The sequence below is a fragment of the Ambystoma mexicanum genome, chromosome 6p (genome assembly GCF_040938575.1).
Source record: "Ambystoma mexicanum isolate Mex_15411 chromosome 6p, UKY_AmexF1_1, whole genome shotgun sequence".
In the NCBI taxonomy this organism is placed as follows: Eukaryota; Metazoa; Chordata; class Amphibia; order Caudata; family Ambystomatidae; genus Ambystoma; species Ambystoma mexicanum.
The window spans coordinates 1,356,156,005-1,356,175,590 of record NC_090935.1 but is presented as its reverse complement, the minus strand read 5'-3'; the positions used below and the strand labels follow the sequence as shown (position 1 = coordinate 1,356,175,590).

General features: G+C 43.7%; 1 protein-coding gene across 1 annotated transcript in view; it reads right to left on the bottom strand.

The window, feature by feature from the left end:
- The window catches only part of FREM1 (FRAS1 related extracellular matrix 1), a 1,195,879-nt gene that overhangs the window by 399,567 nt on the left and 776,726 nt on the right, over nt 1–19,586 (bottom strand). Inside the window, exon 24 of the mRNA XM_069626057.1 lies at nt 10,612–10,876. Coding sequence (XP_069482158.1) covers nt 10,612–10,876 — 265 coding nt within the window. The remainder of the gene's footprint in view (nt 1–10,611; nt 10,877–19,586) is intronic.

Here is a 19,586-nt window from a genome sequence, read left to right as displayed (position 1 = left end):
TATGTATGTAGTTTTAATGTATTTGTGAAAGGTTCAAAGTGAACCAAGAACAATAAGATACATGAAAACAACCTCTTTTATGAGGGTTGCCATGGGATGCTTCTAGTAGAGATAGTTTGGCCCATGCGCAGCTACAATAGGGTGATGGGAGAGCCTCTTGTCCTCTGGGCAGGTCAGCAATACTGGACGCCTCCAATGGCTGCTGTTCAGACATTCCAGACGGCTTCCCCTTTGAAGTGTATGGATGTTAGGGCCACTTTCTACTAACTGAAGGCCTCCACCATTTTGGTTCGGGGGAGGGAGCAAAACAGTGACCACAAAGGAAATTAGGCCACTGTGCACTTAAAGGTACACATACGTTTGTTTGGTGCTAGCCAGGATTGGCTACTGTGGCTAGTCTTAGGGTCTACATAAGGGTTTGATAGGGTAGCCAGTGGGCACGAAATTGCACTAACGATTGGTGTTTTCAAAGTTGTAGCAGAAATTAATTTGGTAAACATTGCTTGATAATTATTTAAATTATATTAATTAAATAGGATTTTAAGAAGGAGAAGTTAAACTATGGTTAACTTCTCAAATGATTGTTGGTGTATTTTGTATTTTTTTAAAATTCCTACAGAAATAAGCAATTTTATTATGTTGTGTTAATCATGAAGAAAAATTGTGTATTTAATTTGTTTGGAATTTATGTGAAAGGTTGCTTTGTCAACCAAAACACATTAAATGCAAAAGAAATACGGCATCAAAAGAACCTGAGCTGCTGGGCTTCTCACTCGAGGAAGAGAATGGGGCCTCATTACGAGTTTGGTGGTATTTGGGTGGTAAATCCACCCAGCTACCACCAAACTGTATTACCGTTACCGCCACTTGGTCTGGTGGTATTACCGCCGGATTCCACATGGCAATGGCAGCATAACATCCCAATTTGTTTTGTCCATAGTGCTCAATGGAGCATTTTTGGCAGAATTACTGTGGCGGTAATTCCACTGAAATTTGGCAGAAAGATGGCAGATTTACCTCCAGCTCATGGCTGCAGGTGAATCCTCAAACGTTCTGCCAAACCTATAGTTGGGCGGCGCGGTAATTCAGCAGCATACAGTAATACTGTCGTATTTCACCCACACCACCCAACTTGCAATAATGCCCATTGTCACTAAAGGGCAGCGTGTCTACCTCGGAAGGAGTGTGGCCTGAAACCAGCTGACTGTGGAAAAGATTGCCTGGACCATTTGCCGGAGGTGGTGAAGCCACATATCCCCCATAACCCTGGTAACAGTTGGATTTGTCCTGACTGAGAGACCTGCCTGCCTTGCTGTGTCTCACCAAGACCCACCGCAGGTCGCTGCAGACGTTGAAAGTGATGGAGGCATATGGGGCTGGTCAGAAGGATTCTTGAACACCTATGACCTGACCTATTGCTTTTGAGTGACCTCAGAGAGGTCAACCAGGCGATATTGACAGAAGAAACGAGCAGCAGACCAGGAATCCCTGGGCCTGCTCAGGAAAGGTGCTACCTAGCTGGGCACGGGGAAACGGATTTGCCATGGCCTTATATCTTTAATATTGTGGAGGAAGTAGTGAGCAGAGTGTATCTACAGGGGGTGGGGGCCATGGAGCCCTGCTCAGCTACAGTGTGTGGGTAGCAAGGAAACGTTTCATGGCACCTGCATCGGGAGAACCGATCAAGCGAAAACGCCTGGCTTAATCATGGAGATCCAATTCCCAGTTGAAACGGCAAAAGCACAGGTGAGAGATGGCATTGCGCCCTCGGAGATGTCTACAAACTGGAACCCGAACATGAAAACTTATTTCACCCAACAAAGGACACTGCTCCAATCTTACGGATCACCAAAGAAAAATGTTTCACTTAAGCTCAGCGGTGACAGGATGTAATTAACCAAACACCGGCCTGCCGCATAGGCTAGTTGACTGCCCCAAACTGGAAAGATGGAGGCACGAGGTACAGGAGATACAGGAGAGGGTGTCCCTTTCCAAGGAGAGGAGGATTCTAAACGATCTGCCAATCATACAAGGACCGACCAGTCATAGGTGTACCTGGGTTAGTAAGAGTCGTATTGGCAGCTAAACAGGTGAGTGGAAAGACGCTCCCGCATCCCAATCAATTCCCGACTTGTAGAAACGGGGAGCTGGGGACATTGAACCCACTCTGAAGAAAGGTTCCACGAAATGTGGAGTCAGTCCTAAGAGCTGTATACGTGACACAACCTAAGACTGAGATACAGTTGTGATAACCTTGCTTAGGCAAAGATTGTGTTGAGAAAGATCATGCTGCCTAATCGCTGTGCCTATCCGATCATGTTTGCTCACCTGCTTCCCCTAACAGACGTGCCTCGCTGCCCTCACTGTTTTGCTGCAATGTGACAAAAAAATGAAAACAAGAAAGTATTTTTTTTTTTTTTACTTGCTTGACCATTTTGAACCTTAGATCATACAAACGTGCATTCTTATTTGTAATTGGTTTGGACATTTGCTTTATTTAATATTTTACTGCAAATGCTGGCAGAGCTTTTAACCGTGCAGGTCTCACCTTTTTATAAATCTTGAGCTCGGTCCACACTACTGCAGGGTAAGACAGGAGATACCATGTGGGGCTGCTGGTTTCCTCATCGAGAACTCTCACTCTCAAAAGTGGTCATTTCGTGTAGACTGCAAGCGCAACACTTGAGTAGTTTTGTGACCCGGTAGCAGATGCAGGTTTCCTGTTTGTCTCTCTAAAATAATGTCTTGCTATGCTTAGGGCTCATCTAAAATGTTGAATTGTTTATAACCAAGCGTAACAAAGTAAGAACTCAAAACATTATTGGAAACATTTTCATAATACCTGCCTTCAGAAGTATCCAGGATATGTTTTCTTTTATTGTGAAGGTAGTAAAAAATCTGGGAGTCCTGATGGACAACACCCTAACCTTAGAACCGCAAATAAACGCAACAGTCAGAAATGCTTCTTCCTCCTCCACACGGCAAGAAAAATACTACCTTTCCTCTACTTCACACACAAAACACTCACCATCGTCGGCCTCATCATGTCAAGTATCGACTATGCAAACAGCCTCTACCTCGGTATACCGGAATACCTACTGAAGAAGCTACAACGGATCCAAAACACTGCAGCCAGACTACTCCTCAAACTATCCAGAAGAGACCACATCACCCCGGCCCTAAAAACACTACACTGGCTCCCAGTAAAACAGCGTATCATCTTCAAAACAATGTGCATAACGCACAGGGCAATCAGCGGACAAGGAGCCGAATTCCTACAAAAAAAATAACAATCTACAAGCCAACACTCAGGTCAACCAACGAAATCCGACTGGAACAAAAACCTTACATCAAGAAGAAACTCGGAGGCACCGCTTTCTACCACTTAGCCGTGAAAACCTGGAACAACATCCCAAAATTGATAAGGAACACCAAAGACCACCTTAAATTCAGAAAATTACTAAAAACCTACCTCTTCAACACCGGAGACTAAAACCGAAACAACAATAAGACAAACGAATCATCAAAAAAGGACAGTGACAAACCGCTAGAACCGACAGAAGTACTCTGGGCATAAGCAGGGCTGACGCTGGACACAGGGGTCCACCCGCGAGACCCAGAGAAACGGATACAACTACTCCAGCCAACCCTTACCATCCCCCACCGCCCTCACAGCCACAACTAGGTCCCACGAGGCTGTGGAACAGACAAGATACCACCAATCACCACACAACCGGGTGTATGGACAATAGCAGCGGCGCTAGTCATGTGGAGGGGGGGAGGAGCATGCAAGGTTATTAAGGGAGCGGGCGGAGGGGACAGCTAGATCCTCAAACGGCCTTGAATGGAAAATCGGGCACGTACCTCCTGAGGCTCAGGGTGTACAAGCATCGCGTCGGGTAAGATTACACGAGCCCAACCGGTTTCAGTCCATGATAGAGATGACTAACGAATACCATTAACTATTTCCTTCTCTGCATACACCTCTCAAACTCCAAACCAAACACAACCACAAACCTCTAGCGCAGCAAACCGCACGAACTTCACTACACTGCAACAACAAAACAAAAAAACACATAGACTCGCACATCAGCACACGACGACTACCGGCCGCATACACCCCAGGCCCAGCCGACGGAACCGCGGGCTGAGGCTGCCAACAGCACATCACTGCAATCTTGCACTTTTCCAGCCTCCACCCACTAACCTACCATCCCCCCCCCCTCTTTCAGAGCCGCCAGAGCGCCAGGGGACCACTCCGGTGGTGATAGTGCGCGGTACAAATGACCTTTAACATTAACATTAACCGTCTTTTTATCTGTGCTCTCTTGGTTTATCCTCAAAAGTTCTAGCTTTCTGAAGCCATCTGCCATGCATACAACATTGAAGCAGTGCTTTTGGAAGCCAGATGAAACATGGCGCCTACTTGTAGTTTTGCAGTTTGATGCCTGTTACATGCTGCCATCTAGTGGTTTTTCTCAAATTGCACTTTATGTTTCTCAAATGTTGAACATTGTGGCTGTATTCCACGCCATTGGGAGGAAGTGTCACAATATGACTGCGCTTAATTACATTCCTCGAATAATATGTTTATGTCTGGAGTGTTAGGGGTCCTGTATTGCCTACCGATATGGCTTCAGTTGCTGTTAATCAAAGTAACCCCGAGGAAGACGGCTGCTGCTCATCTGACATTATGCAGTTAACCGTAGGTGAATACAGACGTCCGCCTTTTTGCTGGCAATAACCATACTGTAGAATTAGGGTAGGATGACCAGACGTCCCAGTTTTCCCGGGACTGTTGGAATGTGGTGCTCTGTCTCCCTTTCACACGATTATGTTTCCATTGGAAACTGCAGTGGTCCCGGTTTTTGGTAGTAGGTCTTCATAGCTGGCAGGCAGGAATGATACGCTATGATATGTTATTTAACGCGCTTACTACACCCAGAGGTTTCTAAGCGCGGACCCGGGGATCGAACCTGGGTTGCTCCGTGTCGTCTTACTTCCAAGGTGAGCACGTTGCCCCTGAGCTATCCTCTCGAGAATGCACAATCTCGCACAGAAGAAATGCTGCATTTGACGATAGTGTTAGCTTGTGAAAAATTAATTATATGTGTTTATTTGAACAGTATTACTTAAACCCCCTTCTCCTCCAACGTCTACTCTAGTGTAGTGCCTTGACATGCACTTTCGAGAGTTAGTCCTACATTTATGTTAGTTGCCCTGACCCGTTTTTTTACTTTTTACATCTGTTCATCCTAATTAGGGGCTGTTGACAATCTTAAAATGGATGGCAACCGCGATCTGACAGAAAACAGGAAATGGCTGGAAATTAGGCTCAATGTGCTTCCTGTAGATTGCTCGTCACAGGCAGTTGTAATTTCATTGGACAGATGATCCGCCTGGTGCTGTTTCTCGGCGGGTCACCTCTGGGGGATTTCTTTCTTTATCTATTTCCACCACCGACAGGCCAAAGAGAGGCGGCACATCGCCATTCTCTCCAAAAAGCAGCACTAGACAGAAATGCACTACACGCCACATGAATTTGCCCAACTTTCTACACCACCTCCACGCATAGGACATTGGTTGTGAACTGCTTGAAGCAGTGGCCAGCCAATGAGGAAAAGTTAAGACTACAACCTCCTTCAACCCTTTTTTGAATTGCCATTGTTTTTTTTTAATTTTATTTTATTATGTTGTTGTTTTCATAAATTCTGTAGACAATATGAGGTTGAAGCTCTTGTACACCTGAAGCTGGAACGCGCCTCCTGTCTGGGGGAAAATGGGATTTTGTGAGGGCGTCGGATTTAGTCTGTGCAGAGAGCGCAGCGCTCCAGGTTTGAGCCCCTCACATTCAACGCCGCTTCTAAGTTCCCTCTTCACAAACATTCACCTTTTTTAAAATGACTACAGAATTGAAATACCATGCTTTCTTTTTCGTATTTTGTTGATTTGAGCCACCACTGTCATACCTGTCAGAAGCACCAGACTACTTTGACATTGTCAATGGCTGCCCAAGTCACCTAAGCCTTAGTGGTCTTCCAAGGCTCACCTGGCTCCCAGAACATTTACGGTCACGTCTTGGAAGAGTATTGACTGTAGTTTCTACCTGGTGGGGTCACAACAACCTTCTTACAGCATGCATAATATATTAATGACACTGCAGTTGCTTTTCACACTACACAGGCCAAGTGTGTGTGAAGAGCTCCTCATGTTCTCTTTATTGAAATTCCATCCATTGGATTGGGGCTGGGCCAGTCCATCTCCACCAACAGTTCTCAACTCTTTTGCCCATCTGCTGGTAGGTTCCGTGCAGTGCATGATGGGTCAGTGTGTGCGTTTGGTTATTCTGACCTGGGGCGCCCGGCTAATAGGTAGCATAGGGCGTCTTGTGTTAGCCTCCTGCAGAGGTCTGGTCTTTTGTTGTTAGGTAAGATTTTGTAGCGTCCAACTGGTGTGGGACTTCACAAGACTTATCTGCTTGGTATTAGTGACCCAACTTTTAACATAGGCCTGTACTATACAAGTTGGTAGAGTGGCTGAGCAACCAGGCTTATCTCGGAAGGGGTCTGTGAGCTGTACAGCAGTACAATGAAAACAGTAAATACAATTATTCAAGTAAACACTTACACCCATAAAAGTTATATTAAAATGATGCTATTTAATATACATAAAGCAAAAGAATCACACTAGATATGCAGCAACTAATAGTAACATCAAGTAGAATTTCAGAATCAAGTTATTCAAGCAACAATAATGCAGCTTTTATGTACTTAAACATTTCCAGCGCATAGAGTGACATCAATCAAGGTCAGTAGTAGCACTTATGGTTCACCATACAATATTGAGTTTGGAGGGGAAAAGTGTTAGAGTAGAATAGAACACTGCAGCACTGTAACAATAGTCTTTTCTCCCAGTGGGATGTAGGAAGTCTTTTCCCCAGCAATAAGAGTGTAAAACAATTAACACCTTTATATGGGACACACACTGCCCCAGCCAATAGGGTTCGGAAGGGATGCCTTTAGGGAGCCAGGACAGTCAAAGTCAATATGACAGTTCTGGTTCCGATGGAACCTTCTTAGAAAAAGTTAGTTGAACAGTCAGTAGTTCATTGAAGAAAAATCGAGGAGCTCAATTGAGCCAACTGATGTGCACAAGCTGTTAGGTCTGCACAAGTGAATTGGAGTAATACAAAACGATTGGAAGGAGCTCTGCCCAAGCTAGGAAGCACTAGATTTGGCTAACGGCGATTAAACCCAATGCCCCACAGTACCTTAGAATTGAAGCAGATGTTCCAGCTGACTTCCTTCTTGATGCAGCGATGCAGACCCTTGTTCCTGCACCTTGGTCGTGGTGGCGAAAGGACGTCTGGCGGGCTTCTGCAGCAGCACTCTCGAGAGGGACTCTGCAGCAATGGATTCCACTCATTACAGTGAGTCTTTATAGTTTTGGCACCCTTTTCTCAGTGCCAAAGAGGAACGAATATCCCCAGTTGGAATGTCCTCAGTCCCTCAGTCCTGAACTCTGATGAGGGGACTCTGGACAAAGATTTCCTGCTTCTGTGGACTCATACGGATGCCTACGAAGATACGAATGATTCAGCCAGAATCATCCTTCGGAATACATTGCACTCCTTGATGGTCCAGGTACCCTGTGTAGTGGAAAATGACAGCCCAGGGAGTTCTCACCAACAAAGAGGTTGGCCCAGAGCGAAGCAGGTCTCGAGGCTAGTAGGCCCCACAAGCCTAAGGGAGGAACTCATCCTTGGTGGAGCTTCCCTGTCAATGGGAAAATGGGGTCAGAACAGCTGCAAGGCTTCACCAGTGCTTTCACAGTCCTGGAAGGTGCTGCTGGTGTCTCTCTTCGTCTTCTTTGGAGTTGATGTTTTAGTGGGCAACTCTGCCTGTAGTCCCAAAACCCTTGCCTTGTATGCGAAATCCCATTGATTCACAGCACTAAGCTGTCAATCACATGGCAGGGGTTGACCTCTAGGACAGCCACCCACCCAGTTGGAATTGGTTTTGGCCAGGCCTGCCTACAAACAAAGGCCAGTGAAGTTTCGGGCTCCTCCCTCACTTTCTGCCTTCCCACACACACTGGAGCCTGGGCGGATTTCATGGCTGAAGCCTGCCAAAGGCAAAACACAAAATGCACTCAAACCTGATCTAAACAACAGAGTAAACGTCCAGAAAAAAAACAAACAAACAAAAAATGGTGAAAAACAAAGAGAGGGGACATTTTGGTAAAATGGTCTCCCATGGGTGCTGTAGTGCAGCTGATACATCAGCGTGAAGACACAGTGCACAAAAGGTAGTAAACAGAGGCCACTGCCAGCATCCATTCAAGTTAGTGCAGCAAAAAGTTACATGGGAAGTGGGATAAGGAGCTACAATGTAACCCCCCAGCACTCCACTTAGGGTGATGTGTACTGGTCCCACAAAAGGAAAAGGTAAGTAAGATGAAAGTTATCTCACTGTTCTTGGGAACTGTAGTTCACACAAGAAAATGTATTTAAACATTTAGAGGAGTCCAAGGGACTTCTCAGTGGCACTGCACCAAGGGTGCTGTGTGTCACTATATAAAAAGCAGATACCTATGGAGTTACCAGGCTCCATTAAAACATAAGGAACACACAATCTTAGTCAGAGGGAAAAGGCATGAGTGGGTGGCAAAAAAGCCCACTCCCTTAGGAGATTAACATCAAAAAGGTCCCAGATTCCAGCAAAGGGATGGGGGTCTCTAAGGTTAAAGAGAATTAGCACAGAAACTGACATTTCTCCCTAGGATTTGTCTCCTTTTGTGTCTTGCAAAGATGTCAATGTTCACCTTTTCCACGGTCATTCCTTTTGTTTCGGTATGCAAGGCCTGTTTGTGAGCTCTAGAGTACTGTAGTCTGGTTGATGAACTCTTTTCACATAAAAGTCTTGAACCTCTTCTTATAGCTACCTGTACCTCCAGAGATGCCCTAGTCTAACAACCAAAGATCAAAGGTGATGGCCATCAGAAAGTTCAAACCTATTTTTATAAGTCCTTTAGCCTCATGGCCAACCCCAAGGTTCAACAAAAAGAGTTCTCCAAGTTTGTCCAGCAAGCGCTTGGGAAGGTGCCGCTCATGCCACTGATCAGAACACACCCCCTGAGCCGTGCAGATGCAACAAAGGCTCAGACACATGCATGCTTGTCCATCTGTAGTTTCTTTGTTGTGAATGAATGAGAGAAAGAGAGAGACACTCACAAAGAGGCGGAGAGAGGGAAACAAAGAGAGACAAAGAGAGAGAACAAGAGCGAGAGATGCAGAGGAGGTTCTATGCAAACTTACCTTCTGCACAAATGACCGAATTTTAAAGGTCAATTAGTACATATATGCGGGGGGAAACCCCCTGAAACCTGCCACCCAATCCAAAACCCCCCTCTACCCCTCACCCAAACCCCTTGTATTATTTATAATACAAAACCAACCCAATACATATATAAAAAAAATAAAAGGTCAATTGTGCAAAAGGTCAATTAGGACCATTAAAATTCGACCAATTAGGTCATTCGGTCAATTGTGCTCGGTCAATTTGGGTAATACCGCAGAGGAACAGCGGGAGAGAAGAAAGAGAGAGAGAGAGAGGAGAGAGACAGAAAGAGAGAGAGGACAGAGGAAGAGAGAGAGAGAGAGAGGAGAGAGAGACAGAAAGAGAGAGAGGACAGAGGAAGAGAGAGAGAGAGGAGAGAGACAGAAAGAGAGAGAGGACAGAGGAAGAGAGAGAGAGAGAGAGAGAGAGAGAGAGAGAAGAGGGAGCAGAGGAAGAGATTGATTTCATTTCCCACTCCTGCTCCAGTCCCCATGACACATCTCGCTGCACACTGAAACATAAGATCAGGTCACAAGGGGACAGAGCCTCACTGCCTGGCCACGCTTGTCATTGATGTTCTGCTCCTTTGTGCCCAGCCTCTACTGAGTCCCGTCTCATGCAGATGACATCCGGGAAGTGGGCGTACAGGCTTCCACAAGCTGCAAGACTGGGCAAGGGATGGGCTGCACTGTTGAGAGAGCTTCCCTCCTCCCACTACCATATGTTGCTTTGGTGACATGGCAATGAGAAGACGCCTTTCTATGACTCCTCAAGCCCCGCCTAACCCCTCAGCAGCCAATTAGAGCCTGCTTAGGTGCTAAGAGAGGGAGAAGTGAAAGAATCCACAGAGAGGACGGATGTCACCTAAAGAGCCCCGTGCCTTCTTCGTGACCTGCACATGTTGAATTCAGTGGAGAAGTCACAGGAAGAGCAGGGGAGACAGAGAGATGGCCGGCACCCTCTGATGACATCTGTGTGCTTACCTCCTGGTATATTTGCTTATCATAGTGGAGCCCTCACGCCAGCATACAGCTATGATAGGACATGAGATCAGTGCTTCTTTATTTTGAGCATCACAGCAATGTTAAATAATACTGCCATTGAATAGTTTCCTTTCTTATTTGCAAAGTAGCATAGCAGATTCATTTGATCAACAACGTGCATTGACAGATAACTATCTATTTTCACATGAGAACATTGCAGGACATTCTTTCCACCAGCATTTTGAGATGTTGGCTTGGAAGTCAAGAGATAAAATAAAGGGCGGGTCTACCTGAACATGTCGCGTGCAGTGGCGGCTTTGCTGCTGTGGACATAGCACACAGTCTGGGCGGCCACGTCCATCTGGCTGAAACTGCTGATTGGAACGCCGGGGTGACTGACATACTCCATCTGTCCATACTGGGGCGGGACAGTGATCTCGAACAGTAGCTCCTCTGGTTTATCGGTTCCATCAACAGCCAGTAGGACGTCGGTGGTCAACAAGCCTCGGTCTCCTTTTGACACATTGAGCGGTCGCGCAAAGACCGCAATGTCTCCTGCAGGATAGACCAGACAGAACGCATCAATTAGCCCATGTTAATTGCTTGGGCATGGAATATGACCACACAGTGCCATATCGCTGAACATTTCTCTATTAACCAAAATAAGTGTGCGTGTGTGTGTATATATATTTCTTTCTACAACATTTAGAGCCAAGCACTGGAAAATAGCCACGCCTGTACAGGGCGTGTGATATTAAATTAAAGATTTTACGTTTATTTGTATCATTTCAAGACATACACTTCCGGTTCCAAACCACAAATCCCATTAGCGAATATTGAATATTGAAGTGCCATGTGCAGGTGACTTTAAACTGAGCAGCCTCATCCCACTAGGAGCGGATGCAGAGAAAACAAAAGCAGACGATGGGCCCCATTACAAGTTTGCCGGTCCGGAAACAAGGGTGCCGGTAAGCTCACTGGCATCCTTGTTTCTGGATTGTAAAACCACGTGTCTGCCTTCTGTGGCCTCTGTGCCGACAGTTCTGACCCTGCCAGGCACAGCGGGCATGGTAGGCAGACCGTTCACGGAAGCGCTGGCACGTCAACAACGGTGCCATCGCTTCCCGTGTCCCCACTCCCAAAGAGTCCTACGGGACTCTATGGGAATGGGGACTTACATTTTACCGGCGCCTGACTTCCTGGGCAGCTGGTCTTGTAATCTTATGTGGGCCCCGGGAAGTCAGGCGCCGGTAAAATTTTACGAGTCCGGCAGCAACCCGCCGGTAGCAGCAGCAGGGTTACGGATGTCTTTCTTCACTCTTCCTCCGGATCTGCCATTCAGATCCCAGCAGATTCCGAGTTCCCGCACCAGGGTGCTATCACCCATGCAGAAAGCAGCCACCATAGTTCCAGGGCAGGGATCACGCTGCATGCTGCCAGGAGATTATGCCTGTTCTGTGTGCACCTGGAAAAAGCAGGCAGAATCCATTGCAAGCTTTGGGGCTCTTTGTGCTATCATACCGCGGGAGGCAGAATGATGACCTATGTGTTTCCTCATCGTTGAATTCTGTTAACGTATTTATATTTTATAAATCACATTGGTTTCATTTTGATCAATATTAACTAATATTATTTCTCAGTGTGGTGCGCTATACAAGCGTCTGAACACATTTCTTTTAGACATGACAATAGATGTGAGTACAGCAAGCCTTTCATTAACATACCGTGCATCCACCCATCCATGGGATGCAGAGACAGACTTTTACCACTTGAGGGCAGTGTGGTTCAAAAGCACACACAGATGGACCAGGCTGGTCAATGCAGGCTGATGAAAGCGCACAGAGATTGGGTGTCGGGTGGACGGCGCTGACCAATGAAAACACACAGAAACGTGCTGGATAAACCATGCAGTTCAATGAAAGCACAAAGAAAGCTGCCTCTTTATAGATGACGCAGAGATCAGGTAGGAATTCTGGGATATTCTAGATTGAAGCTTGTTACGCTCAGTTCAGCTAGTAATAGCATTATTTACAAAGGGATCTCTACTGTTTACATTAATACTTGAGCGGCAGAGGCGATCTGTGTTGCATTATTGGTTCAGCTTTGCAGCATGCAGGAAACTGGGAGGGGTAGTCCAATGGGGCATCTACGGTAGAAAGAGAACGTGGCTCCTACAGGCTCAATGCAAGGGCTCAGGGCTGGGATTATTGTAGTGAGCACACGTGTTGCATGAGGACCCCTGATAGCCGGGCACTGTCCGCATAGGTTAATGGTAGCAGCCAAAATATAAGAAGAACAGAAAGGTCTGTGAGCAGAAGAGTAGACGAAGGCTGTTGATTGGTTGTGGCATGTAAAGGGATATACATCTGAACGAACAAGTATGCATTTTAAGTGGCAGCAGAGTAAATGTACTTGTAATTGAGTGTGTTTGATTCATGGAAGATTTGGAATAAAAATGAGAGAAGGATGCAAGGATACAGTCACTACAACAAGTATCAAATCATTCGATAGATAGCTAGATAGCTAGCTAGATAGCTAGTTAGATAGATAGATAGATAGATAGATAGATAGATAGAGGAAGTCTTTGTCGCTGCTGTACACCTTTCCTGACAGCCATACAATGGGCATGGATAGAGACTGGTAGCAGAGAAGACTAGTGACAAGTACACAGGATGCCTACAGAGTACCAGCATGGAAAGGTTTCACCTCACGAAGTTAGTCTCTACTAGCCCCACATTGCATGTGTACACTTTAAAGAGCTGGGAACATTGTATTGTTCGTAATTAACAGAATTATATATGTATGGGAATTTGCTTTCCATTCTCATGAATTGTGTTTATTGTGTATTGTGAACAATTGAAATTAATTTGAATACTTTTTTATCATAAAAAGATAAGTGAGGCTCAATGCAGCATTTATTCCACATCTGCACTTATGTTATAGGTGATGCAATGTCTGGACACAAGAGGGAGGGGTAGCTTTAGACTCATTCTTGGATTAATATCTATATTTGTGGCATGGAGCATTTATGAAAGGAGGGTCTGATTGTTAGACCTCCTTTTCAGAAACAGAATTACCCACTTCATTTTGTTTAATACAAATCAAAAAAGCTTGGGCTATCCCGGCCTTACCAGATGACATTCTGTCACAGCCTTGGCCTTATAAGTGGCAGCCTCAAGAGTTGCACATTTTGTTGACCAGGTGGGCTCGTTGAGGTTTGGTTGTCATAAAAATGATGATCATTATCATAATGAAGATGATGAGAGCCTTTGCGTAGAGCATCTGACTGATCTGTCCAAGAAATGAGCTTGTGTACATCTTGCGAAAGTAGAGCAGATATTGAGAATTCCTCATAACCAGTGAAGATGGACTCTAAAAAGAGTATCTATGATTGTCCCCTCATTTGGGTCAAATATTTTGTTGCACAAGCCATAAAAGTCTAGGCTGGGATGAGAAGCATTTGTAAACGTCTGTGGAAGGGTTTACACGGCCAGACAATATGTTTTCAGGTGGATCCTGCACGGACACTGCACCATGGCCTTCGAATCCACAGTGAGTCATGAAATGTATGCAGCCATGCCGTGGTACCTAGTTTGTGGCAAAGTTATCTCTAGCACTCTTTGGCACATTCTGGTCTCCACCACTTATAGGCCATAATTTATTTATTTATTGAGTTGTTTTCAGTTCAAAGAACTTTGCAACTTTACATACATTCATACCAATCACATATTAACTCATTATACAATAGTAGAAAAATCGTACACAATAAATATTAAATACTCATTTATACTGCAGTACAGAAGTACAGTGCATATATACAACGACAATACAATGTTAGTGATAATTACCTTAAATCATTGTTATTACATGTCGTCACCAATTTGTCATTAACATTTTCATTATTTCTAGGCGGAAATGTTTTCCATACTCTGTATAATGCAATATAGACTGCCACAGATTGCACATTCAGGCACCATCGCCAGAATTCGTCAGACTGTGTATAACTCATGTTATGGACAAAACGGCCATAGTTCAACCTATATTAAAATTGCGTCTTTCAGGACATGAAGTTAGTACATGCCTAACAGTCTCAAGTTCATCTATGTCCAGACACATTCGACAATATCTCTCTTTTTCAGGACTCTTCCACTGAGAACCGAAGGTAGACTTCACCGGAAGTTAATTGGTGCACATTAATAGTCTAATATTACGTACCAGAGGGTCAGGGCAACGCATTAAATATCTTTGAGGCATATAATACTCATGCACAATCCATTCAATATGTTTAAAATTGTTCAGTTCATACATACAAATAAAATTCATTTCCCAATCAACTCTCTTTGCTTTGGCTTTGAATGCTTTTTTAATAGCAGGAAAAAAACCACATTGGTTCGTATTAGCCACCCATTGTAATTCTTGAAAGTATTTGCAGCAGCTAGATAAATATTTGCTCCTAGACGTAAGAACATCTATTTTAGCCGCCTTACTTCCAATAATTTGTAACAGTTCACCCTCAGAGTGGCACATTGCTTTAAATTAAGGAGGCCACGTTGTTGTCTCACAGTGGATCTCAAGGATTGAAGGCCGAGTTCCACCCAAATATATTGGATGGGGCATGAACGGGGTACCCCCAAAATGGTACGCCAAAATAGGCCTTCGATCCTATCAAGGAAGCAAAGGTCAGATATAGTAATGGCTTCTAACCCATAAACCAATACCGGGGTAAACCATTGACGATACAATGTGAGTATACCTTTTAGTGAATAGCCAGCATATTCCTTGACAAACTTGTGCACCATCATAGTAATTTGCTTGGTCCTCCTAATTTTATTCTCAGTAAGATACCTGTATCCAATTTTGCAATTAAAAAAGACACCCAGATATTTATATTCCTCGGTATATTCTACATTACCCCACGACACTTCTACTTTTACTCTGTTGACTTTTTACGGGAGAACAACATGGCCTTGGTTTTTTGCAGATTAATTGTTAGGCCATGTCCTTTTACAAAGCAGCCAAGTTCTTCCAACATTGCCTTCATACCGGCTATAGAGCGATCAATTACCACCAAATCATCTGCATAGAGCATAGCAGATATCAACGCTTTTTCAAATTTAGCAGGGCATTTGGCTTCAGCAACAAGGCGTCTGATGAGGTCAGCTAGATAAAGATTGAATAAGAGGGCAGCCAGTAAACAGCCTCGTTTAACCCCTCTATTCACCTTAATCGGCTGTGTCAGGCTGCCCTCATTATCTAGATGAATTTGCACAGTGTTGTTTTCATGAAGATTAAAAAGTATATCAACAAGCCAACTGGGGCAAGCTAGTTACAACAAAATATCCCACAGTTTGGCTCGGTCAACACTGTCAAAGGCTGACCTAAATTCAACAAAAATTACATAAACAGACGTCTCAGTGCTTGATTTAGCTTTGGAAGTTATGGCATCTAGAACACAAATATAGTGGGTAGTACTAGTGCCACGTCGATACCCAGTTTGAAAAGGGTGAAGTAGGCGGTTGGTATGAACCCAAGCATTCAAGTGTTCTAGAACAATTGCTGAAAAAACCTTCCTAGTGGAGTCTAAGATCGACAATAACCGGTAATTTTCAGGCAAAGATCTATTGCCCACTTTAAACACCGGAATAAGAATGGCATTCTTCCACGAATCTGGGATAGAACGATCTCGACATACACTGGAAAACAGCTTGAACAATACATTGCTCCATATAACTGGGTCATATTTCAATACTACAGTGGCAAGTCCATTGGGTCCAGGGGCTCCAGATTTCATTTTAATAATAATGGACTCAATCATTTTGATGGAAAAGGAGAGAGGCCATACTTTACAATAGGGTCTTGGAAAGTTCTTATCTAATCTCTTATACATGGTGTTATTAATGTGGGTGGTCCACATTTTCTCTCCTATCGAGTTCAGAATGCAAACTTTATTCACATTTCTTACATTATTCAAGATTTTCCAAACTGCACTGGATTCATTCCGTTGAAGGGTATTAAACATAGTCTGCCATTTGGTGTTTAATTTGGACCATTTTCTACGTTTACACCAATTGGTAAAACCATTTTTCAGCCGCTTTTTCTCATTACTGAACTCAATGGACCCCATATTGGATTTTATCAAGAGCCGAACAGAGCGTCAGTATTTACGTTTGACCACCAACAAAACCCCATCAAAAGATCGATTGACCCTGTTTGCAGTATTAGTTGTAGGACTTCCCGTCACAGAGCCAACATCATACGTAATGGCTTTAATCATGCATTCAGTCTCACTGCCGCTAAGGGAAAAGGCATGTTTCTGTACCGACTCAAAAAGGCCATGTAAATTGTGTGACATTATCTTACTTTTTTTATGTTCCACTTAATATTTGTACCCTTATGGTTAGTATAAATATTGCAAGTGGCACTTGTTGGTATCTCGGTATCCATGCCTAATTCCAGTTTAGCACACAACACTGCATGGTCACTATATTTGTTCTCCACTACTTCAAAGTCACTCACACAGTCAAGCATTTCAGTATTACCCCATACGTAATCAATCGTGGAAGACTTCTTACCACACGACCATGTGTATTTCCCTGGGGTATCCCCGGCTGTTCTACCATTGAGAAAACTAAGTCCCGATTCATTCATAAATCTTTTCCATATTCTCCCTTGTGTATTAGTCTTAGGGCACAATAACGTGTTGTTAACAGCCAAATTGTGAAACTTGGCTTTCATAACCATTGTTCCACATTGTGCGTTCATGTCTCCTCCTATCAAAATCATAGAGTTGTTAGTATCAGATAGCCAGCTAGTAATAAGTTCATCGATTGTATCGAAGATGACCATGGTTTTACTCCCACCTGGGGGATCATATACATTAATGATCAATATATTAACAACATGAGATTTTTGTTTCAGACCAATAACAACTGCAAGGACATTATCATTTGCTTCTGCGGGTATAAGGAGTTCAGAGTCAAATTCATGACTGACTCCAACAATTAGCCCACCAAATGGCCTTCCCTTAACTCCCCTTTTTCACATGGTTATGGAAGAGGACATGAGTATCTACCAAAAACTCTTTCAACAGCCAAGTTTCCTGTAAGAGAAATATTTGATGATTAAGAATATCATTCAAAGAGTGCCCTGGTCTAATAAAGTGGGCATGTCCCCTACTATTCCACGACACAATCTTGCATACTCATGGACAGGATTTTTTCATCCTGTCTACAAGTTGTTGCATCCAACGTATTCCAATTTGGTTGTCAGATTCCCCTTTTGGAGCAATATTTTTTTTCTGATCTTTCGACTTCCCTGGATTACACCCCTGACATACATACCGCTGGTTTTCATCAGCGATCTCTAAATCCAAATCGTAACCAAGGAAGTCGAGAAATTCTCCCTGAGCTCTTATTACCTTAGCAGTTGCAGGCAGAACACAGTGCACTCTAGATATAGTTCTTTTTTCCCATTTGCCTTATTATTTTTAAGTAACCAGCTTGTGTACATACCAGTTTTCATTTCCTTTCTTCTTCTTTTCCGATTTGCCCGCTTTCGGGCACGCCTCTTATTAATTTTCTGATCTTTACAAGAGGTTGTGGTTGAATTAAGAGGATGACAGGGTACAATCTCATCTTCTTTAATATTTTTGGTCTTTTTGGTTCCACTTGGTTGTTTTTTCTTAGGCTGTTCAGTTGTTTTAGGCTTTTTTCGAGGACCATTAAAAACAGGTTTTTCATCAAGACAATTCAAGCCTTTTACAGGGTCAACAATCACTACAGAATTTCTGATTTCATCAATTTCAATTACATCCTGAGCTTCATTGTCAATGACTGTAGCTTGATGCTTTGTCTTCACATTTTTCATAAGGATGTTTAAGTATTGACTGTGCACCTGAGTCTGGGAATAGATGTTATCACATAATTTAATCAGGATTTTAAGGGCAAAATGCAACAGATTAAGCAATGGAGTGGAAATACTAATCGTGGGGACATTTATGTTGTGAGATTCACTAATTTCTCTTGCGGACCCTTCATGATTCAGCGTATTGTTTGCTACCTCTTCTTCACTTTCTGTGTTGGGTAGCGTTTCAGATATGTTAGTAGGAGGGAACATGGAGGGAGTACTGGATAATCTGTCAGTTTCCTGTTGTATACTCTGTTGTATACTCTGTTCTTTCCCAGTACCACCATTATTAAAATCACCTGCCACTTGACTCAAATTATTATTACTTTGCTCAATAGCACGTTGATTGGATCCACATAGCCGATAACACAGATCCAACAAAGAGTTATCGTCTATTGGTCCAAATGAGGGAACAGATGCTACACTCAGGTTACCTGAGCCATCCTTAGCATGCACCTGGGCAGTTGTTCTTTGGCAGTTTTCAGCATTCGTAGCCTTATCGGGTTTGAAAAAAATCTGTGATTTGAATGAGAGATCTTCCAGGTAGTATGGTTGATTTCTTAGGTCCATTATTTATCTCACCTTTGTCTCCACTAATCAGCGAGTCACTGCACTGTGATGCAGTGTTGGATTTAGATGTTTTCCCATAAGGCTTGTTTTTACGTAAGTTATAATGTTTGCTCCTCCCCTGGACTTTTCCAGGCATAATAAAAAAAGAAGGGAATGCACCAGTCAAATATAAAATATAAAATGAGAAGCCGCCCAATGCAGGCAGTCACCAAAGCAACAAGGGTAGCCTAAAAGCAACCATTTTTTAAAGATGGTCGGTCTAATAGAGTAAAATGAATTATTGTATAAAACAATTCTGTATAACAAGAATGAAATCCAGCAGGGGGGGGAATGTTCAGGTCTCACAAACCTCAATGAGCCCCGTCCAACACTCTACAACTCACTCCGCTACACGCTCCGCGTGTGCGGCTGAGATACTATATAGAGTAATAAAACCAGCAAAAACAGAGCTGCAATGATCAGCAATATCAGACTCCACAGTCTTCCAAACACTGTCTAGCACTCTTAGATATAAGAGTATAAATATGTATCGTATTATGCTGATTTTTTAAAGGAATTTTTATTCTGAATAAATTCCAGCACAGCATATATTCAAGTATGCTGAGTTTACCTCTTTTGACTCCTTCTCCACTTTATCAACGCGGCTCTCACCAACCGCGTAATTCTCCTTTTCCTTTGCACTGACTTCACACAGACCTCTTGGCGGCCGTGAAGGATCGCGGGTCCCGGGCACCAGACGGACACCTAGTCAGGCTAAGCAGGGCCAAATTGCTGCAAAGCCACCGGACCA